This window comes from Lates calcarifer, linkage group LG9 (assembly GCF_001640805.2).
Source record: "Lates calcarifer isolate ASB-BC8 linkage group LG9, TLL_Latcal_v3, whole genome shotgun sequence".
NCBI classification, from domain to species: Eukaryota; Metazoa; Chordata; class Actinopteri; family Centropomidae; genus Lates; species Lates calcarifer.
The window spans coordinates 14,594,169-14,620,110 of NC_066841.1; the positions used below are offsets into that span (position 1 = coordinate 14,594,169).

At 38.1% G+C, this 25,942-nt stretch overlaps 3 protein-coding genes across 3 annotated transcripts; 1 reads left to right on the forward strand and 2 right to left on the reverse strand.

Annotated features, from left to right (window-relative positions):
- Positions 1-154: 154 nt before the first annotated feature.
- On the reverse strand, positions 155-9,918 carry pstpip2 (proline-serine-threonine phosphatase interacting protein 2). The gene is made up of 14 exons (XM_018662535.2): positions 9,787-9,918; positions 8,535-8,635; positions 6,221-6,295; positions 4,745-4,779; positions 4,535-4,641; positions 4,385-4,447; positions 3,727-3,825; positions 3,145-3,190; positions 2,728-2,807; positions 2,547-2,645; positions 1,898-1,994; positions 1,599-1,683; positions 1,449-1,486; positions 155-1,177 (listed from the first exon to the last, which is right to left on the reverse strand). Exons 1-14 carry the CDS (start codon positions 9,817-9,819, stop codon positions 1,122-1,124), a joined length of 1,014 nt encoding a protein of 337 aa, XP_018518051.1. The 5' UTR covers positions 9,820-9,918; the 3' UTR covers positions 155-1,121.
- A 3,181-nt stretch (positions 9,919-13,099) lies between these two features.
- pmaip1 (phorbol-12-myristate-13-acetate-induced protein 1) lies at positions 13,100-13,910 on the forward strand. The gene is made up of 2 exons (XM_051072810.1): positions 13,100-13,112; positions 13,237-13,910. The coding sequence occupies exons 1-2, from the start codon at positions 13,100-13,102 to the stop codon at positions 13,359-13,361; spliced, it is 138 nt and encodes a 45-aa protein (XP_050928767.1). The 3' UTR covers positions 13,362-13,910.
- Positions 13,911-14,705: 795 nt separating this feature from the next.
- On the reverse strand, positions 14,706-20,673 carry LOC108874022 (Golgi phosphoprotein 3). Its single transcript, XM_018662374.2, has 5 exons — positions 20,251-20,673; positions 19,631-19,762; positions 18,558-18,672; positions 17,943-18,103; positions 14,706-17,229 (listed from the first exon to the last, which is right to left on the reverse strand). The coding sequence occupies exons 1-5, from the start codon at positions 20,458-20,460 to the stop codon at positions 16,966-16,968; spliced, it is 882 nt and encodes a 293-aa protein (XP_018517890.1). The 5' UTR covers positions 20,461-20,673; the 3' UTR covers positions 14,706-16,965.
- Between the last annotated feature and the right edge of the window lie 5,269 nt (positions 20,674-25,942).

Genomic DNA, 25,942 nt, shown 5'->3' on the forward strand with positions numbered 1-25,942 from the left:
TGTAGCAAGAATATGTGTTAATTCAGTATTACACACCAGGTGATGTCAAGTGAGTCGTGAAAATACTCTGGTGTATCACCACCTCACCTACAAGGAAAGATAATAAGAGGAATAAGAAAATAAATACTTGAATACAAAACCACAGAACACCAGGTCAGCTGCACAGTGAAATGCTTTTAATCCCTCTTTACCCTGGCAGTTTCGAATTCAGACACAGTTTGTAACATTTTGTACAAATCATGTGCTATTAACATTTAAGCAAAAGCAAAGTGCAAAAATTCCAACAACCCTCCTCCTGTTTCCAAAAATACATAGACAAAACATAGAACCTCTAACAGTCTTACAGTGGAAATGACTATAATTCAACAGATAAGACTGTCAAAATGTTAGGATGCAGCTTAAGTGGCAAAGTACAGGACTTTAACTGGCAAAATTAAAAAAACAGGGTCTGTAATAATCCATATACTGTGCACTGTAGATACAATGAATAAGAGTATGCGTGAGCCTCACAAGATCAGTCAACTGACACTCTGCTCTCACATATAAGAGGAAATGAAAACAAGTAAGTGGATGACACATTTTGTGGATCTTTATAGAAACACACAAAACATAAAAATAAATGCAAATTTGAGGATGAATTAAGACACAACCCTCCAGAGGACAGAGCCTTATAGTAACAAATGGTCTCTATATCTCAAAAGTGGAAAGTACTTATGAAGGTTGTACAGAAATTGGGTTGACGACACAGTTCTGTGTGTTTGTCTGTTATTACCTCACCTGCTTCTGTATCATAGCACATGTCAATTTCATCAAACTATTGAGAAACAAATCTCCCGTTTAGCCTGCTTTGATTTTATAATACACACAAGATCCTTAAAATAAAATAATAATGTTTGCCATACTGCCATGTATAACACAGTGACATATAATATGTTACAAATACCAAACAACCTCATCTCAGCCATTTATGTACACAATTATGACACTTATTTTCCGTCCGTAAGACTGCATCTTTACAGGAAGACACAAAGCAGGAAGTAATGAGACATAAGTAAACCTGTCCATCACAAAGCTCCTGCACTGCACAGGATGCACAATGACTTCTCCAGCTGATCCGCGTGTTAGTAATGGATAACACTGTAGCCCGCGTCCTGCACTGTTGAGTAGACTGTATCATCTGCAGTCAAAAGAAAGATTGAAAAAATGGTGGTTAAATATGAAAAGCAGAAGCTTACAGCTTACAGATAATAAAGCCACAAAGTGCAAACCCCACCACTGAAAATAACTTTTCTTGTACATACACTGCCAGAAGATGTGTAAGTGTAAATGTGACAATTATCCAATCACAGTAAAATGCACCAGAAGTTGTGTGCAGGCCCTGTAGGGTGTTCATAGCAAGCAACACACCATATTTAAGTAACTTAAAGTTTAAGTAAATAAAATTATACCTGTACTGTTTTGTGCTGGATCAGGTAGTGGCCCCCTCCTGCAAATCAAAAACAGGGTACACAATAAGGACTAACACTTAGTGTATAATTGTGGATAGATGGATACGCAGACAGGTTGGCAGCCTCTCCTATAGTCCTTCTCTTGTTTACCTGATGATGGATGGAGGGAGCCGAGAGGGTGGAGTGCCAGTTGGAGACTTCTGACCACTGTAGAAGTTTTCATACAAAACCGGAGCTGTTAGAGAGAGAGACTGATAAGCTGATGTGTCTGAGATCAGTGTGAACGCTGAGATCTGATATTGGGCACATTTTGAAAAAACTTCCTTACTAGCAACTGAGCACAATTGAAACAATGCAAATTTGCAATTTGTTTGATAACTTCTGCTCTCTGTATGTGTAAATGCATACATTGTTAATGCCACAGAATAGCATTCTTCCTGAGTTCCTACCTGGTGGTTTATCACCGGTCCGCCTGAGGTTTATAAAGTGTTCGATATCTTCCTGGACGTCACACTGTTCCAGAGACTTTCTCACTTCCTCATACAGCTATGCAACCACACACATGCAGAGAGACCGTAAACAACAAGGTCAGAGTCCACTTAAAACACACCTTTACAGATACACTTGAATTTTTGCTATTTAAAGTTTATGAAAGTGAGATTCTTGTAACAATAATAATAATACATCTGTTTTTCTTGGTTTGTGAATGGAAAATTTTTGATGTGATTTTTTTAGAGCTACTTTAACCACAACACTGACATATTTTAACCTCAGTTATTTGTTTACACATCTCTTTTTGGTCTCAACCAACTCCTGAAGGGAAAATCTGGCTCTTTAGCTACTAAACATTTCACTGTGTTCACCAGCTAGTTGCTGTGTTTGTCTGATGTTTTGTGCTGGGCAGGTAACAACAACAAAACAAGGTTAATGAGAGCAGTGAGAGTGAACCAAAACAGGGGTGTAACACCAAAACAAGGAGCTGAAAGATGCTAAAATCCTCCATAGATCTGAGGCAGACTGCACGTAATAATTTGATTTATTACAAATATTTATATATATATATAGCAGCTTTAAAATTAATGTAACTGTGGGTTTTACCTCATCATTGTTCACACACTGCTGGGAAAGCTGGTTTAGGTGGGTCCAGACTGTGTTTCTCAAAAAGTTGATACGCTCCATTGACTGTTTTTCAAACATCTGTCAAGGAAAACATTCAGCTTATTTACATGATGTGCACTACATTCAAACTTAAGGAATCCCGAGCCAATCGCTGTCTTACCTCACAGGCTTTGACATGTTCCTTCAGCCATTCATCTCTAACCTTTCCCAGTGTGGTCACATTCTGATGGTATAATCTGTCTGCCAATCAAACACGTAGATCAGCGTAAACAGTATAAATACAGTGTATATACCCAAACACATTATTATCATTATGTTGTTACATACTCAAATCAGCCTGGTTTTGTGTGTTAGAATCTAAGATAGCCCCTTATGATAGTGCTAGATGGAAACTTAAGGAACATGCCATCGGCGCGTAAATGTGTAAGGAGGGGGTGACGGGGTGAAGCAGTTTGAGTAAAAGCACTGTATAGATGTAGTCCAGTCCTTCCATCCCAGAAATACAACCAGCATATTATGTAGTAAACATGTCTGAAACAGTTTTTCTTTTCTTTTTTTTTTTTTTTTGCTAACTTACCTGCTTCGTCTGCATTCTGTTTTGCTTGCTGTGCTTTCGTGTAGAGCTGAATGATGATAAGGACAAAAACACGAGTACTCAGTCTTCATCTGTGGCTCTAAAGCTAACACATAACAAGTAACCAATACTTGCCTTATCAACATCAACATTCTTCCACACAACAATGCCCTCTTGTCTCACATTAGGGAACATACACAATTTCACAGCAGTTCTTGAAATGGGTCATGAGATATGGCTGATCAAAATCCTCCAACTTAGGAGCCTTTTAGTCACAGCAACATGGCATGGTCAGTTCACATTACAGTGTCCTCAAAGCTACTGGAAATGCCCTTTTCCCACCCACTCTCCATTTTGTGGGAAAACTGTCAGCGTGCTAACAGCAGCTTTGAGGCGGAAAAAAACCATCCAATGCTGCCATGTTCATTTATTGGGGCAATAATATAGAGTTTAGCTCTTTATGGCTGCAACTAACAATCTTTATCGTTATTAATGAGACTGTTAATTATTTAATCTTTACAATCTGAGGACAGTGACACAACCTCACATCTGAGAACCAGCGAATATTTGATATTTTCACTGTACCTTCTCCATGTGCTTGGTGTTGTTGGTGTTGGTGTTTCGGTTCACGTTCTGATCGGCTTCTTCTTTATCTCGGCACTTCTGGTCGTATGTCTTCTTTGACTGGGGGACAGCGGCAAAGTTAGCACCTGGCTAGAGCTTTTAATGCATCATCATCAACTGTTAATCAACAGCAGTTATTCTCTAAATTCAGACTCATTTTGTCTTCATTTGAATAGTACATCCCAAGTACTTCTTCTTTTGACTGCGATTTTCATGCTGTTAAATGATGCCCCCATGGGTCTACTTCCCAGACCGGTCAACACAACTTCCCCCCGCCAAAGAGGAAGAACAGAGATGGGATAAGAATGGCATTTTCACAGTTGTCACATCACAACTGAAACTCAACTGACACAAATCACAAACAGACTGCTGTCAGGTGGTTTTGGTTTTATCTTACGTCACAAGTAACACAGCACCACTCCCATTTAGCTATTCAAACATAGATAAGTGAGTAATTTGCCTTTAGTTTGGCAGGTCAGTCACTATAAACGCTAATCAGCTTGGTTTATAAGTAACACTGTACAAGGAAAAGAAACAGAAGTCTGAAAGTGACTTTGTAGTAATTTATTTCACACTGAGCTTGTAATAATTAAGTGTCTGACCCCTCCATAATACTTACATCCATTGTCTTCTTGAACTGTGAGGACCTCTGTTTGTGAAGGGCATCCATCTGTTGTTCTAACTGAAATGACAAGGTTGAATCCAGTCACCAGCTTATCACATGTTGCCAAGATGCCTCGGTCACCTCAGTGCTGATAAATCCACCGACCTTTTTCCTGGCTTCTTTTTGTTTTTCTCGGAATTCTTCCAGCTTCTTGGCCTCCTCCCTCATGCTCTGAGCCAGTTGTAAGTGCGACAGACTCACATGTTCAGTCTCTGTGGGGAAAAGCATGGTTTTAGTTGTTATCGACACAGAGATAATGAACTGAGATGCACAGTACAAGTAGCCAGTGAAGACTCAAAAGAGTTAAGCACTTACGTAATTTGAACACGTCCAGGGATCTTTTTAATGTGCTTAAAGAAAAAAGGAAATGGATATTATGTAGGGATTTCATTTATGACATAATCTACATGAAATAGTAGACACTGTTACTTCAATGCATTGATAAGACCTTTTGATCTTCACTACATCACAAACACAGAGGATGTTAAAAGTGCCCTATCGAGTTTTTCACCAGGGGCCACTGCCACTGATTTCTGCAGGTTCACTGAATCAAATTTAAGACTTAGACTTTTTAGACTTACTTTACACCTCTGCTGATTTCGCACATGCACCACAAGTTTGACATTTTCTAGACATTACCTGGGAGAGCTTGAGTGCGAACATCCAAATCAGTCAGACATTCGGCAAACTTTATCCTGCCAGCTGTCTGACATAAAGTCTGTGTCACTGTCCGAGTGAGTGATGCGTGAATAGAGCAAATGATTGAAGAATGCACAGCAAGTGAGTGGACGAACCAATCACTGGCCTCATGCACGCTCTACCACATGCTACCCAACACAACAACCAAACAGAAGATGTCCAGTAGGTGAGAACGCATCTCACACAGATATTCTCCGACTGCATGCTGCATGTGTAAAATGGAGAACACTGGAGATCTGATACTTTTGACATTTTCTAGAGTTCACATGTGAAAATGTAATACAATTTAATACCTGATCATACAGGCCAAAGTATGACAGTACAAAGAAAAACCAGTAGGGACCATAAGGCCTTAGATTATTCACTGCTATATCATTTTTTCTCAGGACCATTCAAATGAATTAATCAATTTAGTAAGCAACCAAAAATAAACCATAAAAAAATATAACCCTATAAAAATATAACTTTTCTGTTTTCTCACTTTTAGTTTATAAACAGTTTTGTTTATATGTATAATTCCTCCAAACTCATTTACAAAGACATTTTGGAAGTACTATTGCTGCCCATGACAGACTAGTGACCTCCAGGTCTCCTCCTAGGTGAAAAACACATGAATATGTGTCACCTATAACAGAGGGGATTATTAATGGACCATTAATGGCATGTGGGGGAGGGGATCTCCCCCTCCCCCACATGCCTTCCTTCCTCTTCACACCTTTATACCTTCTAACAGACACAGCAGAAACAAAGCCACAGTGATCATGTGACCGCTGACAGAATGGGAACTAGATATGCTGATACAGAAACACCATGTCAACACTAACACAAAAAATCTGACCGACCAAAATGATATTATTAGGGAACTGCTGATTGCAAATTGATGAAATCCACATTTTCAAAATCATCCTGTGCTCAGTGACCAGGCTGTAACTTCGCTTTGACCTCTCTTTCTGCACTGAATCTTGAATTCAGACTAAGAGGCACCATGTGGGCTCTGCAGAGACAGATTAATTCATTTCACCGTCTGTGGCTCTCTATGAATAGATCCAGTCAAATACATAATAACAGTATCACAGTGCAAAGGTTGCTTACTTCATCTCATTGTGTCCACACACCTTCTTGGACAAACCAAGGAGCTCTTTGGCATACTTCTCCTCAATTGAGGCCCTGGAAAAAAAAAGAAGTAAGTCTGGCATGCAAGCATACTGCACAAGCAAAGAACATAAGAGAACATATAGGACAACCCTTTAGCTGATAAACTGCAAAATAATTTACATGGAAAACTGCACTGACATCAGATATAGATAATAATCTATTGCTAGTTTACATAAACACACACAACTTGCTGGACTAGCACTATCAGCCAGCAAACATTTTTAGAAACGAACATCATAAATTCAAATCTAATTGGTTTTTAAGTGACAGGAAAAAAATACAGGATTACATTTACACTGACATACATGTTGCTATGAATGCAGTGTGTGTGGCTCCCTCCAGATACGCTCCATGTGTAGAGTGCTATGACAGTCTTTCCCATACCTTCGTACTGTTTTGCACCAAACTCTTGTTGAAACAATGTAAGTGGACTAAATATAAAAATCCCTATTTTGAAAACTCCAAAAAGGGGCAACACTGAACTTAAGGTCGCCCTATTTAGCTTTAATGAGCAGTATTTAAATGTTTATCAATGCATTTGACACCTACTCTACCTCCTCATGTAGACATCCATAAGTGAGGGCTGGTGTATAAACAGTTAAAATAATACAAAACATGTCTTTATAAGAAAAGTTATAATTGCTGATAAATATTGTACATTAATAAATACCTAAAACTGTCTTTACAGATATTTACATGTACAAAATATTGTGTTTTAAACAAACTATTATATGTTTATCTACTGCTTAATAAAGGCTAAATAGGGGGATTTAAAGTGAACGGAAACAGATCTCACAGGGTGGGGCTCCTAATGTAGACTGACTGACCATGACCCTTTAGTATCTCTCAGTGTGATCTGAATGCAATTACATAATTACAGAACAAAAACAACAGCGCTTCTGGTAAATGTCAGTTAAAATTGAAAGCATTCATACACGTATGGCAACAAACCAGGAAACAACAGCTTAGACTAATTTCTCTCATTTTATTGAGTCTGCATGATCAGGAACTCCACCAGGTCATTACAGATACTCAAATGAAAAGGTGCAATCTACAGAATGCAGACTGGCCCATGACTGGACTGTGCATGTGTGTTTGTGTGTATATGTGTTGAAGTGTGCAAGAGAGAGGACAGGATATCAGGTTATCAAATGAGGAAAGGGGAATTCAAATGTTAAACTTTGCATGACTCCACTATAAAATCTATCTCAGTGATGCCTCATAATTAATTATTTCTTAGGATAGGCCTCGGGCTGCAGAGCTGTAGGTTAGAAACTCTTTCTGCTCCTGTTCTGAGTAGACCTCATTAATTTCCGCTGATCTACCGAGATGCAGCAGCATGCAGCATAAATGCTGGTTTACTTGGAGATTTAATGTAAATCTTCCATATCAGGACAGCTCCATTTGTGTTAAAGTCGAATTTCAAGCACAATTTTTTTTAAAGGTGCAGCTAAGAAACTGTGGAAGCTTTGGGAATTTTTTTCTGGCATTAATTACTGTCACTGTAGCAACACTGAGCGACTGAAGGCCAGTGCTAGGAAAATCATTTCACATTAATGCTTCACATTAAGACTGCATAAAGAAAATAGAAATACAACACGGTGTAACATTTCTGAAAGGTTCCGCAAAATGTTTTGTAATGAATCAAGACATCAGGTTCCACCTCAGTGATGTATTTCTTCATCTGATATCCATTCTGTCAATGTAACTCACGTTGCTTCTTCTCTTATTTTGACCTTATTGACCCTAAAGTTCACTTCATTATTTCTTGTCCATCAGAGCGTGCACTTCAAAGCAACTTTAGCCTTATAAGGAGATATTTAATCCTGTGTCATTAAAAACCTTCTTATGTCTTAGTTCATAACTTACTCAACTCCTTTCACTGTGCTTTCACAGTGAAACCTTGTACTTCCTTGTAACTTCCCACAATAATAACCCCACAAAGTCTACAGTTCACGTTCCTCCTTCTCCCCATCTTTCGCTTTTGCCTCACACCCATCATCTCATTCTGCCTGTTGTAAAGTCATCAAAACTACAAGCAGGTCTATGATTTAGTCACATGATGCATCTGTAGCCCTAACTTATACTGTGACAACTTATACTCCTCAGAAAACTATTCATTGTATAACAACTAGTGCAGCTAATAACCCAACTAGCACAGGTGTAATTTAGAGTCTTGCTGACCTGAGTAAAAGCAGAACCTACATACAAATATTTAGCATCATTCCATAGGTATATATCATGGCATTACCTTGCTTTCATGAAATCCTCCACCTCCTTGCATGTCCTCTTGCCATCATTGAGATACTGGATGATGGCATCATAGCCACCTGTGCAGGTCAGGTCAGAGTTCTGTCAATAAAATGGATAATATCTTATTTTGCATCTTGTGGTTGTAGAAATCACATTACAGTTGGGGTTCTTTCTTTAGGCTAATACGCTGTCCACTTTACAGATAACGATACGTTATTATTACTTCAAAACAGCCACTTTGGCCATACAACTACCTCTAATACCACTTCTCTGACTAAAACCTAGCCGTTTACTTTAAGACAGGCAGGCTCTGTGTTTCACTCTAAATTTACACAGTGAAACTCCCATGAAAACACTACACACAGAGATAAATAAACACTGTAACATTAGGATCTTTCAGAGATGGTGTAAATTGATGTTATGAACTGCACATGTCCATAATTTAGGTAAGCTCAGGGTAACAGCCTGTAATCATCCAAACCATGTGAATGTCAAAATCAGTGGGTTATTCACTTTCTATCTCTATAAAAGATATGAGGCCATGTGTAATCGTGTTGCTAATTCAATTAAGAGTCTATGAGAAAATTAACTTCGTAAATACAATGATTTACACTAAGGTAAGTACTGTGCTTGAGCACAAATGTGTACTTTCCTCAAACATTTCCATTTAAGTTTACTTCTTCTCCACAAAATGTGAGAGGTGGATATTGTGCACTTTACTCCACTACATTTATCTGGCAGCTAGTTACTGGTTACTTTACAAATTATGAATTAATATACAAAACACATGATGCATGGTTATTGGTTAAACTACCTGAAAGCATGTAAGAGATACAATTAGCTCCACTTGAACCAACTAAACCACTAAGATGCTACTAACACAAGAAGGCATAATAAAACAATATTGTACTAACATCTGACGTCAGTTAGTACTTTTGGTACTTGTACCTGAATATTATTTCAGTGTGGTACAGGTACTTCTCACCTATTTAAATAAAGGATTCTTTATTATAAATTTATCAGTATCTGGAAAGAGGAACCTATTTGATGATGTCAGAAGTCTTTCTAATTCCCATCACAATTTGACTACAACAGAAATAGAAACTACAGAGTAAAAACAGAGAAATTATTTTTAGTAAACATTTTCTCTTTATCATTGAGTTCACGAGGCAGCCTATCGCTTTTCTACTTACAGTTAGTTTAAAAATAAGAATGATCACATAAAGTCAAACACAGAATGAATAACTCACCCAGAAGAAATCCTTGAAATGTAGATTTTTCATGGTTGTGACATATGGTGAATGGTAACGCCGCAGAGCTCAGCCAGGACTGACTGAAACTCTCTGTTCCGTCTGTCCTTAAGCGCCGCCGGCTAAACTGACGCATGCGCACTGATGATGATGATGATTAAACGTGCACCTTGTATCTTTGCGGAAGATTTAAAATGCCAAAATTAAACAGATTAAACAAATAAAGGAAGTAACTTGGTAGTAACTGGCAGTGTCATGTCTCCAGGCACTCAGAGACCAACCTAATGCTGAAATGAGTGGTTGGCAACCGTTTCACTTTTTAAAGCAAAAAATCAAAAATTTCACTTTTACCATCTCCTCGAATATTTGTTGATTTTCTATAATATCTTTTCATTTTTGACTGTTGGGTTCACGGATTAATTATAACACATTGAGTTTGAGTATGCTGCCATCTGGTGATTAATGGATGTATGCACATGATATACAGCAGGCCAGTCAGGTATTAGTAAAGCTGAAAAGCACAGGAATAATAAAACATATTACAATGGATATGTAATAAGACAAAGCAAACAAAAATAACGAAATGAAATATGAGATAAAAAAAATATAAAGTATAAAATAGACATAAAAGAGAATTTACAATCAAAACAGAAGTAAAAAAAAAAAAAAAAAAAGATTACTGGTAGAAAAGTGTAGATAAATACTTAACCTAACCTAAAATCTGCTCCTCTCTTTTTTCAATCCTGGTCCATTCAATATTCATACACATACCTATACAACATCTACCCATTCATCAGCAGTATGTAAATATGGAAATAAGAACACTTCACACTAACCTGTTAAACCTGCACGTAGTTAATGTTTTATAATGTATTTAATCTTTCTCCCAAAGACACACACACACACACACACACACCTCTTTGTTTGCTGTCCCACTTCCAAAGAGTAGGAGTGCCATGGGGTAATTTCTTTACAATGGCATCTTGCATAAGATATTTTCACGACAACAACAGGAACTTTGTTGACATACAGAATATTACATGACTAAACACTGTAGCTACAGTAACTCTGATAAGCATGTTCATAGTATATTTATACTGTAAACATCCTTTCTATCTCATCGTACTACCTTCAGGATGTGGCAATAAAAGACACTAGGACAAAACGTTTTACAGCACTGTTATCAGCAGTATGGCCTACACTTTTTGCATGATGTGGCCACTCTACATTGCAAATGAACAAGACTGTGCATACACTTACTTAAGTTCTGTATTTAAGTGCAGTTTTGACATATTTATACTTTACTTGAGCATTTCAGTGTCATATTTCACACTTCTACTACATCATATTTCATGGGGAGATAATGTACTTTTTACTCCACCATGTCACATTACACCACAACTGTAGCTACAAATTATTTTACAGATTAAGATGTAATCTAAATATTCTGTATTAATCTTATAAAACACACAACATAAACCTGTGTTTCCCAGAGTTTTTGGGCTTATGACCTTTCATGAACAAGCTGTGTCATTTTGTCACATCACATGTCTATGAGGTGTTAGCAAGTTGCATTAAAGTGTAACTTCCCCACCAGGCTTCTCAGATGGTTTCAGTTTGAAAACCGTTTTTGGTACAAATAGGTCAAGTTTCCCAGGGTGGGAGGGATTGCATCAGACAAAAAATGTTTCTATCAATCAACAGTCCAAACCTGAGGAGTAAAATCTTCACTTTTGAGAAACTTGAATGAGACATGTTTGGAATTTCTACTTGAAAAATAAGTAGAACTACTTATAGATTATCAATATGAGGTTTTATTTTCTATCCATCAACCAACTGATTAAAGGAGTAATTGTTGAAACTTATCCAATATATCTTTTAAAAAAGCAGTAATAACAGAATGACTAAAAAAAAAAAAAATAAAAAATTTGTGTCGCAGAATCTTCTAGCATTAATCATGACCCCTTAACTTTATCTTGTGACCCTTTGAAGGGGCCTGACCCCTAGGCTGGAAACCAGTCAATTAAAACACCTGTTATGTAAGAAGTAGATATAACCTCTACAGCAAATTGCATTAATGTATTGGTACTTTTACATAAGTAAAGGATCTGTTTGCCATGTCTATATTCCCTCCAGGTTTTAATGATTAACTTCTGCTTGGCTCCTGTCTCCTTACCTTTACTTCAAAAGGTTCAAATTGTCACTAATTAACAATGATACAGTATATTGTCTTTACTCTAAATGAAGCAATGTTGAAGCAGTTCAGCCAGCGGCATTCAAATCACCTGACTGCACACTAACTGTTATTTCCTGGGTACTTCCCTGTTTGTGCATACAGACAGATAGCTGCAGGGCAAGCCTTAACATGTCTGTGACGCCTGTGACTGTGTATGGTACTGAGACGTCATCCTATTCTCTGGTTGAATTTACAGGAAATGGATTACACACATACACAGCACATGACTTGTGCGTTATCAAACTTTTAATCAGTTTTCAGTACATGTGTATAACATGTTTTGCTGTAAAATAAACATTTTCTATTGATCACATGACATGGTGTCTATTTTGAATACTCAGCCCGTCTGTGAAATGACATTAGTGTCCATGACCATGCTGTGCATTAGGGAAAACAACCAATGTGTCTAAATATCTTATCATCGCTATCAGCCCATTAGGACACAAAATCAGCAAGTGATGCTCATGTGATCTGTTGTTGTCCTGTGATCTGTTGATTGCACTCTACCACTACAAGGCAATAAATCTCTATGGTGGGATTATCTTAGTGTGAGTTCTCAAAATGCGTCCTCTATATGTCAAACAACGTCACCTGCGATTATGAAATCTTGCTTCATTTGACACGTTGTAGCTGGATACGCTGTTATTTTCACTTTCCATTGGCCTCATTCAATACCTCCTGATTCTGTGCTTTTATGTGTATAAACCTAAAAGAAAAAAAAAAAAACAAAAAAAAAAAAACACACTTTCTGTCAGGCACAAACAATACAGGTATGTGATACAGTGTACAAAAAGGTACATGTTTTATGTAATACTACTGATTAAAAGTGCCCATAACAATATTGTAAACAGAGCAGATTACCTTAGACTGGAGGAGGAACTTGGCTCTGACTCTAGGGGATTCCTTAGCCATAAAGTTACGTCACTGGCTGTATTTAAGCCTTCTCGCTATCAATAGTTCAAACCTGTTCCTTCTTGTCAAGCCACAGTTACAGAGCTTTATAAGCGCAGAGGAAAAGAAAAACTGAGCCTTTAAAAGCTTTCTTCTCTTTCTCACACAGACAGAAGCATTACGACAATGGCTACCAACGGTGAGTATCTAAGAAGTTGTTATTGAACTTTAACTTGTTTTAATTCAGCTTCAGTTACTATCATCTATTAATAACACCATGGATGGTCCACCTATCTTATCCAAACCGTGTCTATCCCCCACAGAGATCGCTGCTGTTGTTGATCTGTGCGCACTTGAGCTGCGTCAAATTGGAGATGGACTTTACTGGAGATACAAACTGCTGGAAATACTGATCAAGAACTACAAGACTGTCACTAAAATCAAGTGAGACATGACGTGAAAGCACATCAAGATGAATCAGATATTGCTAAAAAAAAAAAAAAAAAAGCTTTCAGAGACAAAGCAGAAGAGTCTTGGATTTAGACAAAATGCTGGCTCTCAAGTGGGATGTACATAAGTCAGTGGACTCTTGTCTGTGAACTCCTGCCAGTTGACCTGTTCCTGTGGACTCATGTCAGTTGACCCCTGCCAGTGGACTCTGGTCTGTGGACTGTCAGCGGACCCCTATCATACACAAAAGTGGTGCCCAGATGTGTTGGATACTGCTGATCCACCTGTGGGTGACTGGACCAAAGAGGAGTATCTGAATGGAAGTTTTCTGCTGAAGATGCTAATTGTCACATGTACTGTATATACATTCTACTGTATATGTGGATTATTATGCATGTTATGCTCTGTAAGGCTGTCACAATTATGTTAACCGAAGACTTGGGAGAATTGTGACTTGGGCATATTTACTCAAACATTCTTAAAAAATGTTTTTCTAATGGGAAATATTTCATGAGTTGTTAATAAAATATGCATATTCAGTCTAGTATCTGGTTGTGGTTGTGAAAGTAAACAGCTTCATGTCAGTTAAATTAATAGTTATAATAGAATAGAATATGTTGATTATCTGATACCACTCTTCTGTCTGTAGTGTTAATCTGCTGGAAGCAGCAGTTAGTTTAGCATAAAGCCTGGAAACGGGGGAATTTGTTCATTCAGTTGAAAAACTGAAATGTAAAAACATCATTTTGCCTTTTGAGAGGGGATTATGTGGCAGACTATTTCTTCGTTATGACCAGTAACATCCAAGAGTCTCCACTGGTGGCCAGGCAGCTTTGTATGGATTAAACAAAGGAGATTAACAGTTTAATTAGTGAGCTGTACAGGTGCCGTTAGGTGGACTTTTTTCAGCGTTTGAACAAAATGAACAACCTTATTTCACCAAATGTTAAACTATTCCTTTAATCCGCTAATGTAGAAAAATTGGGCTGCAACTAATTTTAAAATCTATTATTATGCCGATTATTTTATCTATCATTCACCACTGGGTTTTTAAAACGTCTTGGTTGTTTCGTCCAACCCTGAATCCAAAGTCTGATGATACTTATTTTAAAGTAATAACAAATGAAGAAAGTATCTGCTAAGACCCAGTAACAATAACCACGATGATAAATTAATTGTCCAAATGGTTGTTCATTTTCTGTCCATTAACTAATCTTCTAATCATTTCAGACTAGATCAGACTAAGCACCTATCATAATTTCTGAGATACATTAATGGGAGTATATAACAAGCTGAATGGTGTGTATATGAAATACAAAAAAAGACGACAGCAAAACAGTGCTAAATTCAGGCACTTAAAGGATCCTTACTTTATTTTGTGTGGTAATACAAAAGCATACAGAACTATAGAGGATAGGAGAGAAGATCCCTTTCATTGAATTCCTTTAGATCGTACACATAAAATGACTAATAATTACATACAAGCCTTTTCTCTGTAGCTACATCCACAAGTACCCCAGCCCTCCACCAATAGCATGCATGGTCTCTTTGCTGTAAACAGATCTCAACAGTTCTTCATACCTACAGGTATTTTGCAGTTAGGAAAAAAAAAAAAAAGACTGAACTATAAGTTTGCCATGAAAACAATAGGTGATGTAGTTTCACACATAGATCACACTGTTCAGAATGATGTTTCATATTTGTCTTTCAACAAACATGTCTGGCTGTTTCAGTCTTAAACAAGGATGCATGTGAGGCCCAAGTAACCCTCCCATCATCTGCATGTATGAAACAATACAACATGCCTACACAGGCCTGTTAGATGGAAATAACATCAAATTATGACGTGACATACAAACTGAGAGATACAATATATTGAAAGAGGAAAACCATAAGACTCAGTTCACCCAAATTACAAAATATATTTTCTCACTTCTCTCTATTGTTATCTAGTGTTATAATCCACTAAGATTGCTGTTGACAGTTTTCCTATAGGCGCTTTCATCACCAGAAAGTAGCTTCAAGGAAAACAATTTACAGTGACGTTTGTGGATTAGTCACAGGGAAACTGCCACTTGAGACGTTGCTTAGAATTTTTTTTCTTCTTTTTTTTTTAAACTGCTGATGAGCATTTTAAAAGGAAATTCCTTTCACCCTAATTGCATTAGGACAGAGGCAGTTGTCTCAGAGGCAGGTGTCTCATAAAGCTAAATATAACCTAAACTACCTGCAAAATATCACTGGTGTTACCTGAGAAAATATATTTTTTCATACATAGTTTGGGTGAATCGACCTTTTACCATTTTCTGAACTGTTTGGTTTGGTTGGTTAACAATTCCCAGCCCTGCTAATGATCATTTTGTAAATCTTCATGTGAGCTGTTCACAGTGATGTGAACAGATTGAACCAGTTTTTCCTACTTAAAAATAAGAAGCTTTTTAATATGTCCAGAGGAATGATTTTTAAGTACTCATCACCAATAAAGAGATCAATAGCTGTAGACAAAATAATTGTGATCTTTTATATTTATTTATTTATTTATTTATTTTTACCATGGATGCTAAGGTTCATAATTTTCAATCCCATCTTCACAAGTGGGTTACTCAACCCAAGAAAAATCCCTATAAACACTATTCTATCTACAGGGCTATTGACTGTGCAAAATAGTTGATAAATGGCAGGCTATTCCAAGCATTGATTAGCAACATAAATAAAAATGGAAGACTAGTCTCTCTTTATGAACACAGAATGGACCCTTGCAAAAACAGATAACTAATAAGATAAAAGACTTTTCTTGACTTAAGGTTTAATTCTTCATTTAGCTCAGTCTAAATGGGCCAAATTACCCAGCACACTCTTGATGATGCAGGAACTGAACTCGCACATTTCTTTGGGTCCTCTCTTTCCTCCTCAAAATGCAATGAGGAAGAAAGGAGAAAAGTGAATTGAATGACATTCAGGTAGTGTGTTCTAACAGTAACTCTAAACATAAACTCCCAACACAAGTGGGAATGAACGGGTGGAAGCAGGAGACCTGCGTGAGTGCAAAGAGCATCAATAGCTGTGTGATTTGCTATCCTTTTTCCTTGCATAAGCATGGGGAAGAGTATGGAGACCAGGTTTTGATTCTGGCCAGGTCTTGTAGAAATGGAGAGATGATGTTTCCTTAGTGTAGAAGGGAAACTTGGCCCCAGTCAAAATCTTCATATTCACCATGACTACTGCTGCCACAAGCTTTGTTCTTTGATGCTATTTAACATTAATAGAGGACCATCTGTTTGTAGTGTCGATGTTTACAAGTATATCCAGCCTCGCAGAGGCAGATCACTTACCTTGCTGTGTGAGAGCAGCCAGTCATTTTTCATTTAGAGACCCTTCCAACCAACCAAATGTGACTTGGTGAAGCCCACCACCAATCGGATTGCACTGGGTTAAAACGGACTACCACCAAAATGTCATCCGGAATAGATGTATAAACAGGCTCCCCAACCAAAACAGATTGTCTCATTAAAGTGAAGTCTGTCTCATTAAAGTGAAGTCCTTCAACCAATTAAATAACACAGACCATAGCCAGATCTTCCAGTCCAATGAATCAGGTGTTTTCATTTAGTAAATGCAGCCACCACAGCCCACATGAGTTCATTGGCGTTGGGCTTTGTGCTCTCTTTCTCCGGCTCCAGCTCCAGCAGAGTGTGGACTCTCTTCATGCCCAGGTCATACTGGTCGTCTTGGAGCGGAGCGAAGGCATTCTCAAGAACGTCGGATGAGTGGGCCAGGAGGATCAGAGCCAGGACCCGCTTGTCCATGCGGTGGGGATCGTTGACCCACTTCTCCAGAACGGAGTCCTGGACCTTCTTGACGAGGCGCTGCAGGCAACAATAGGAATATATTTGTTTTATAGGCACGATATGCATCACATTGCAAGGAACTACTTTAATGTATAAAACAATATTACAGGAGTAGTTCAACATTACATGTATTTGCTTCCTTGTTAAGATTTAGACGAAAAAAAATCGACATAGCTCTACATGTGTTAGATAAATATGAAGCTACAGCCAGGAGACAGTTAGCTTAACTTAGCATAAAGACTGGAAGCAGAGGTAAACAGCTAGCCTAGCTCTGTCCAAAACTGTTTTTGAACAAACATTATATGTTGACTGCAACATAATCATAGTAAATATGGGAGGATCATGAAACCAAAAAATGTAAAATATAAATGTTGTTCTTTGGGTTCTGAATATTTCTCAAAGACAGGACAAGTAATTTGCAGAGCACACACTGTCTGTATGCTAAACATGCACTTTAATTTCAGCTGGACATGAAGTGGATCCAGTGTAGCTGTTACTGTTCCAGGTCAAACTTGTAGACAGTTAAGCTGGGACTGTGACTGTTACCCTCATCAAAGCTGAATGCCAGTGTTTGCAGACTGAGCATAAATATATTCCTTGTATCGTTAAGTTTGCACCTCCCAGTCAAGAGTCTCCAGCAACACAAACCAAGCCGTTTTTCTTCCATTAGTTAAAAAGCTTCATCGACTTGATTACACAACAAAGACGCACTGATTATGTGAACACTTTACCTGCTTAATGGTGCTGTTGGTGAGCGGATGTGTGGTCATGTCAAAGAGCAGGAAATTCTGTTTCTCTGTGGTGAGGACACCTTTCTCTACCAGGTTTTTGGCCAGACGCTCCCTAACATTTCTCAGTTGATAGTGCAGCTTCAGGGGATTCCAGGTCTCTCCTAAAATGCAACAGGAAATTAGTTTTCAGACGTTTAACACCTATGGCGTGTGTCAAAGCCATTTAATCAGTTTAAATTTTCTTAATTAGATGGTCTCTGAAGTGGAAGAAAATTATGAAAAGTGCCCGTAGGAAAAATTTCCTACAGCTCAAGGCGACATCCTCAAATGTCTTGTTTTATATGACAAAGAAAAGCAGCCGATTCTCACATTTTAGAAGTTGGAACCAGCAAATATTTGACATTTCTGCTTGAAAAATGACTGAATTTATTATTTAATTTTTCAAAAAAAAAGCTGCCAATTAATTTTCTGTGTATCAACTAATCAGTACAGCTCTAGATATGTGTGAGTGAAAACAGCACAAGCTAAATGAAAACAGGTCACATGCCCGACAAGTGAAACAATGGGTAGATTATTGCAGGCTGTGATTAGCAAACTCGGCGGGGTTTATCTCACCACTCAGCAGCTCTATCCAGCTCTGGACAGTCTCTGGAGGCTGGGTGTCTTTAATGTGCTTCAAGGCCTCATCCAGCAGCACATCTCCTGTCGGAGCATCTGACTTGCAGATCACCTTGGCAAACAAAAGTCAACATATTTGAACTAGGATGACTGTTAATGCCTGTCCTAGACTCACATCCTGTGTGAACAGGAGTCACTACACATCCTCTGGTACAGCAGGGCTTTTCAGCTGAAAGTTTAGTAAAGGGGTGAATTTCTTGGCAAGAGGACAACACCCAGTCTACGCAGAAGAAAATGCATCCTTTTGCTCGCAAGATCAAAATCACAAGGTATCAAGTGTCTTATACTGTATAACAACACATTGGCGGGAATAGAATGAACAAAGGGTCTTGTGTCTTTTTACTCTCAACACCTGCACTGTTTTCTCAACAGCCTAAATCTGATCCAACTACAAACTTGGTGGATGTATTGCTGAGGACCAGAGGAAGTGCATTGTCGACTGATCAAGTTTTTTGGATGAGCGGTTGTTGATAAAGATGGAAAAAAAAAAAAATGAACACAAATGAACACCATAAATAAAGTTGCCCCGTAAATTGTGACTTGTCATCATGTCATCGGTGACATGACAAAATGACCAGATGTTTTAAATGAGACACAACCCTTAAGAGTCAGGCTCCAGCTTGATGTTGTATTACTACATTATATTATTGGATTATGAGTATTGATGCATTAAGTTAACTTTACTGTTAAAACAGTTAATGTATATATAACATATACAGTATACTGGTGGGTGGCTTGTAAATTTCCCCCCCGGGGTTCTATAAATACTTATCTATATTAATGCATAGTAATTTATTTATTGAGTAATACTTTGTTTTATTAATCTGGATTTGCATAGTAACAGGTAACTATAGCTGTCAGATAAATGTAGTGGAGTAAAAAAGTACTGTATTTTCCTCTGAAATGTAATGGAGTCAAGAGAATAAAGTAGCATAAATTGTAAATACTTAGAGCACACGTCCAAAGTCCATGTACCGACTGTCACCTGACCGCCTCAGAACGGGTCTCACCTTCCTTGAGAGCAGGCTTTTCCTCCTCACGCCGCAGGCCTCCAGCTGTAGCCTCCCCCTGAGGGCCAGCTCCACCAGCATACACCCGCGAAGTCCGGAAGAAATACAGTCGTTCCAGAAAGACGTGTAGCCCTGGGAGGAAAGGGGAGAAAAAACCCTCAGCCAAGGTGCAGCGCTTGTTAACTTAGCTGACGTGTAGTTGTTCAGGGTAACTGCCGTGTGGAGTTGTTTAACAGGAGTCACGTCGCTGCTGTCAAGTTGATAAGAAAAGAGTCCAGGTAACGCTGGACACTACAGCAACGTAGCTAAGTAAATTAGTTAATTAACGTCAGATAGTTGCTTTCCGCGTTTTTATAAAGCAATGCAAAAATATGCAGCGATTCATAATTACTAATCGGCAAGGCGCATTTATGACAAGCTGTTAGGCAAACATTTGCTAACTAGCTAAACATTAAACATAATGACCACGAAACCTCCACTTTTTCTGTAAACACATCTGGGAATACTTATTGCTGGAATAAACGAAGTTAGCTTGACATTTGGTGGCGCAACGTAAACACAACATTAGCTAACGTTGAACAAATACTGTTAGAAGAGTGAAGATTAAAAACAGCCCACACCTCTCGGTCCTTGAGGCCCAGCAGTAACACTTCCTCCATCAGCGTCAGCCTTGTTTCCTTCGAGTCCCCCTTTTCGTCCTCCTCCTCCTCCCCGCGGCGCGCCTCGTCCTCCTCCCCGCCGGACTCCCTCTCCTTGTCGGCGGCGGCGCTGCGAATGGCCTCGGTCCTCCGCTGGACGAGGCCCGAGGTCCTCTGCGTGAGCGTAGTCATGGCTGGTGCTGCGAAACGATCGGATCCGGAGAGAAGCGCCTACCTCGATCAGCAGGAAAGCCAGGCAGCATGTAACCTGGATGTTAAAGGTGAGAACGGTGAAACGGTGGACCGATAGAATACAGACGGCCGTTAACGTTAAGCCCTGGTAGGGAAACCTGCTCCGACTCTGCCCACTTCCTGATTCAACATGGTGGCGGTGGCAGTGACGTCGGATGTGGTCTGAACTGAACAGTGAACACATCTCCCGTGTTGCCTTCATGGGTAATCGGAAACTGACAGTTGAACATCTTTCAGTTACTAGCCTATTCCATATTTTGTTGATTTTTGAAGTAAAAAGATATAAATCCCTGCAGCAAACAGAGATAAAAATAAGCCTTTCTCCAAATTAAGTTAAATATAAGGAAAATACAGTAATTACTGCATGTGCAAAAGTTTGGGCACCCCACTAAGTCTGTACTTAATAGCACACCCTTTGCCAGTGGTTAAGCATGGGGTTGGAAATATTCTGCTTTGAGGTTGTGTAGCTGCCGGTGTCGATAGATAGATAGATAGATAGATAGATAGATAGATAGATAGATAGATAGATAGATAGATAGATACAACAGCAACAGCCACTTTACATAAAGTAAAAAAAAACAATACTAAGAGACTGAGAGTAAAGAACCACTAGCAACACTATGTGCTAAATATACACTATACAAAAGTCGTAATATAATATAATCCACTCTACATTAGTGTAAGTAGAGTGGACATATCCTGCAGTGGGTCAAGAAAGTGGAACATAAAACTGGCATCTACAACACAACAATGATCCAAAGCAGACCTCACAGGCCCTCACACTCCCCTGATTTAAACATCACTGAAAATCTGTAGAGAGATCTTAAACACGTGTGTGTGCAAGACTGCCTAAAATATTGTAGAAGGTGAAGTGATCTGCAGAAAAAGTAGGTGAAAACAACTCTTAGCCCGCTACAAAAAGTGTCTGCAACCTATGATATCCGCCAAAGGGGCAGTTGCTAAGTACCAACTTAGTAGGACACCCAAACGTTTGTACATGCCACAGTAACAGTTCAGTTAAGATCACTCCTAAAAAAAAAAGCAATAGTGTATTCGCATTTGCAGAAAGGCTTATGTGTGTTTACTACAGGGCTTGCATTTACTTCTTTTCACTGCAAAATCAACAACACACGTAATTTACCCAAACCTTTGCATATAACTGTAAACAGGAAACAACCACTGTGTAAACTGCATTTAAATTTCTTGTCAAAGAGCCCATGCAAAGTAGGTATAGGTATAATGAAATAAAAGTTTGAGGGTATGACTGACGATTGAAATGAATGGGAAACTTGACTACTTGCCAGCTAATACCAAGCTGTCTGCCAGACATTTGGGAGGTACTTTTGACTCAGACCTGAACTTTGAGAACCAAGTGCAAGTGGGTTATCCAGTCCTGTTTTTATCAGTTAAGAAACATCTCTGAAATTGTTTCTGTCTGCCACTGACCTGCGGGAAAGTTATACACCACCTTATGTTATCTTGATTCCTGTGCTCCTTATATTCTGTACTCAATTAAAAAAGCATTAATCATCATTCATATATCTCTGTGCATGTGTAGGTCAGCAGAAAAAGCTCTCTTCCTAAGTCTAGGTTTGCAACTGAGGGTGACTGTGCATTTGCTGTCATGACACCTAAACTGTGGAATGAATTGCTGTTTACAATCTGAATAACCACTTCTGTATTTTCTTTTTAATGTCAGCTAAACACACACCTTTTTAAACTGGTGTTTAACTGACTTGTATGACTTTATATCTCTTGAAACAACAAACAAAAAGAAAAAAAATGTTACTGACCAGCTACAAGCGACTTAATTACCACTGATGATAAAACAATGCTTCTCCTTGGTATAAAGAGTATGACCATTGCCTATTTTTTATAATGTAGTATGTAAAATATATTATCTATATGACAGCTTTATATTCAGAAAAACATAACAGATAAATGGCACAAAGGTTAACATTGTTCAAGAGAAAGAAAAAGGACCTGATGCTGTACTGACTGTCAGCACTAGGTGGCAGCCTGTGTGTATAAAATAGATGAATAGTCTGTGACAATTTCTCCAAAATACTTAGGCTTAGACTTAGATTAGACTTTATTGATCCCTTGGGATGACTCCCTCAGGGAAATTAAGTTTCCAGCAGCTTATATGGACAGAAGCAGCACACAGGACAGTTTGCAAACAACAACAGCAACTGCTTGCAAACAGGTATAGAGAATAGAATAAAGAAATAAACAATAAACAGTAAACTCTTAGTAGGATAACAAAATACACTGTAAACTCTTAACTAAATATACAAATTATAAATAGAATAAAATAAGAATGAGATACTTGGAACAAACCTACCTGCCAAGTACCTTGAAAACTGTGCACCAATGTACCAAGGAGAATTTATGCTACTTTAAAGGCAAAAGGGTGGTCACATCAAATTCTATATTTTTTTTCTGTTTACTGCTCTTTGTGTGACGTTAATTGATATAAAACAATGGCATTATTTTTAACTTCTGCACAGTATTGTATATTAGCTGTGAGGCTGTATAATGTCAGCTTTAGCCTCTGTATGTCAGTTATTAGAGGACCACTTCATCATTGGCAGAGGTCCATTATTGATGGTGATGGTGCAAATAAACTCCTGAATGTCCTCCACTTGACCTAACTCCACTTCTTTCTTCTCCCCTCCAGACCTCTCCTCATTTTGTCCTGAGTTACTTTGTCATTTCGAGTAAGACTCAGTGGGAAGGATGAGAGGTAAGGAGTGGAGGGTGAGCCTAAGCCTTTTTGCCTTGTTATAGCAGGAAAAGCACAGGTGTTACCAATAATATTAATAAACCTGGGCCCTAGAACTGGAACAACAACATGGAGCTCATATTAAGTAACTATTAGTTACATCTGTGCTTTTCCCGCTTTTATGTCAAATGTCTTTCATTAAGAGATCTTTCTACATGCTACAGGAAACAAACGTCTCAGCTATGCTCATAGCATGTGCCACTAAATAAAAACATCCCATGGTTGTATTGGCTACATTACATTAGAAAAGGTTATTTTTCTTTATATGTCATGTTGTTCTGCACAAAACTGCAACATTGCACCAAATAACTCTGAGTGTTGCTGCTGTGAGCAGTGAGCCTGCATTCAGTCTGTCAGCGAGGAGGAGTCCCACACTTTGCCTCTGGAGATGCAGCTGTCCTTGTATGGTCAGTTGTGTTATGTATCAGGGGCTCAGTCCCCACCAGCTGTGAAACATTTAGAAACAACAAGGGAGTAGTGTGCACTGGCAAATTGTGACTGCTTCACTCATTTTTATGATTTTTCTATTCCCAAAATATCACATAATGAAGAAATGCACACTCATGCTGTGGTTCCTGAGCACCTCCAAGCTGAGGTTTAAACCTGGGGGAATCAAACAAAGACTAGGAGTTAACATTTTTAACAAGACTGATTATTAGGTTAGGGTGTCTGAACGGTAATGAGTAAAACAGACAATTTGTGGCACATCTCTGCTCAGCGGCCAGCATGTCTCATGACGTTTGTTCAATTTATGGATTCAATTCTGGTTAACCTGGCTCACAAAGCTGGTTATCAGCTTCAGATTTTGTGAGTCCAGATTTGAAGGAAAGGAGGTTTGTTGTAAATGGCTGATCTCATGCAGAAACAGCAGATGAAGCACAAGAAAATTTAATCTAAACTACAATGGAAAATGTTGATTCCCTGTGGGGAAATGAGGTCACTGCAGAGGCAAACAGTGATTCAGTGAGGTTAAAGATGCAGCAGTCGAATGAAAATAAATAATTATAAAGGTTAATATATTGATGCTTTTCGGAAGCTTAGAGACCATTAAAGACAGAAATGGATTCCTGACATTTGTGTTTTATTATGTAAAAATATTGTTTTGTATTATGATATTGAAAGGAACATAGGAAATAGATAATTGTGACAGATACTGTTTTATGCTGCTTATGGGGTATTGCAGATTCTGAGCTCATTTTCAGTAGGAGGCTAATTCAAAGGTAGTTTATAATATATTTTCTCTTTGTAGAGATGTATTATCTCCTTCTTGGCTTGATAGAATTCATGTATAGATCATAGCAAATAACTGAATACTAAACTGGCTGAATTTGAACAAGACTAAACTGTTAAGATTAAACTCCAGTCACCTGCTACTTAGGAGAAGTCACTTTGTGCGTTTTGGTTTATCATTTTCAGGTATATGATTGTTGTCCAATGCACCTAACATGCTGTGACTCCATTATCCCTACCTTCCCAGCTGAGTAGGGAGAAGGCTTTATATGTTTCAAGACCTGTAATCCTGAATTTAAATTGCTGCCGTAGTTTAATAGGTTTGGTCTGTAGCAGCTTTTAAAAGGTGGCAGCAGAGCTCCGCTTGAACTTGAGCCTCAGCAAATTTGAGATAGTTAACCCAATAATCCTTTGTGCTTTGTGAGGCCTCTGGAGATTTCTGTTCTAAGTAAGTCAAGGCTTTAACTGCTTTAGTTAGTTTTTTTTTTTTCCAGAATTAATTTAATACAAAGAATGATTTAAGTGTAATTAAAATGATGTTTATGTTTATACATCAGTTATCATAATTCAATAGTATGATAGGCTATATATTGTTCTGAAACGATTAAGCATAATGAGTGCTTTTTGAGTATAGTTTTATGCCAATACTTTTGTGCTTTTACATAAGTAAAATTGTGAATGCATAACTTTTCCATGTTACAGATTATTTCTACACTGTGGTATCACTAGTTCAGTTAAAGTTCCACGCTGTGAAAATACACTATTAAAAGTCCTGTAGTATGACATTAGCAACATGTACTGAAAGTAACAAAAGTACTAAGTAAGTAAAAATTGTGAGTTTTATATTATTTTATCGTTGAATCATTTACTAATTAAATCTTTGGAACACTTTACTGCTGTACCTGGTCAAGGTGGAAATAATTATGAGTGCTTTAAGTGTCGTCTATGGCAACAACATAGACGAAACTTAGCATGTAAAATATTGATATTACAAAATATATTAAATATTTAGTATGTAAAAGTAACTAGAAACTTTGCTCTGAACTGTAGTGGAGTGGAGTAGAGATACAAAGTAACATCAAATGACAATACTCACAGATTTTTTAATTGATTTTAATACTTAAGTAAAAGTACTTAGTAACATTCCACCACTGGTGAGCAAACACAGTAGTTTCTCCTCCCTGACTGTATCATACTGTGAATATATGGACTCACTTGCATCTGACAGACTGATTAAACTGTTACTCTGCTTTGCTCATCCTTGATTAACTCTGCCAAGAATGTCATAACACATCAGAAACAGGCAACAAGCACTAAACACTGTTTTCTCTTCTGACTTTAAGGAGCCCTTAAATGTGGCCCTAAAAATTCCTTGGAGAGATGATTCCCCAGACGGTTGGAAATATG

Coding starts and splice junctions, on each gene's coding strand:
- pstpip2 (XM_018662535.2), bottom strand. CDS start 9,819: ATGAAAAATCTACATTTCAAGGATTTCTTCTGG. Junction 6,296..8,534: donor GAGGATTTCATGAAAGCAAG/GTAATGCCATGA, acceptor TTTTTTTTCCAG/GGCCTCAATTGAGGAGAAGT. Junction 3,826..4,384: donor AGTTCAAGAAGACAATGGAT/GTAAGTATTATG, acceptor GCTGTCCCCCAG/TCAAAGAAGACATACGACCA.
- LOC108874022 (XM_018662374.2), bottom strand. CDS start 20,460: ATGACTACGCTCACGCAGAGGACCTCGGGCCTCGTCCAGCGGAGGACC. Junction 19,763..20,250: donor TGGGCCTCAAGGACCGAGAG/GTGTGGGCTGTT, acceptor CTTTCCTCCCAG/GGCTACACGTCTTTCTGGAA. Junction 17,230..17,942: donor CCAACAGCACCATTAAGCAG/GTAAAGTGTTCA, acceptor TGTTGCCTGCAG/CGCCTCGTCAAGAAGGTCCA.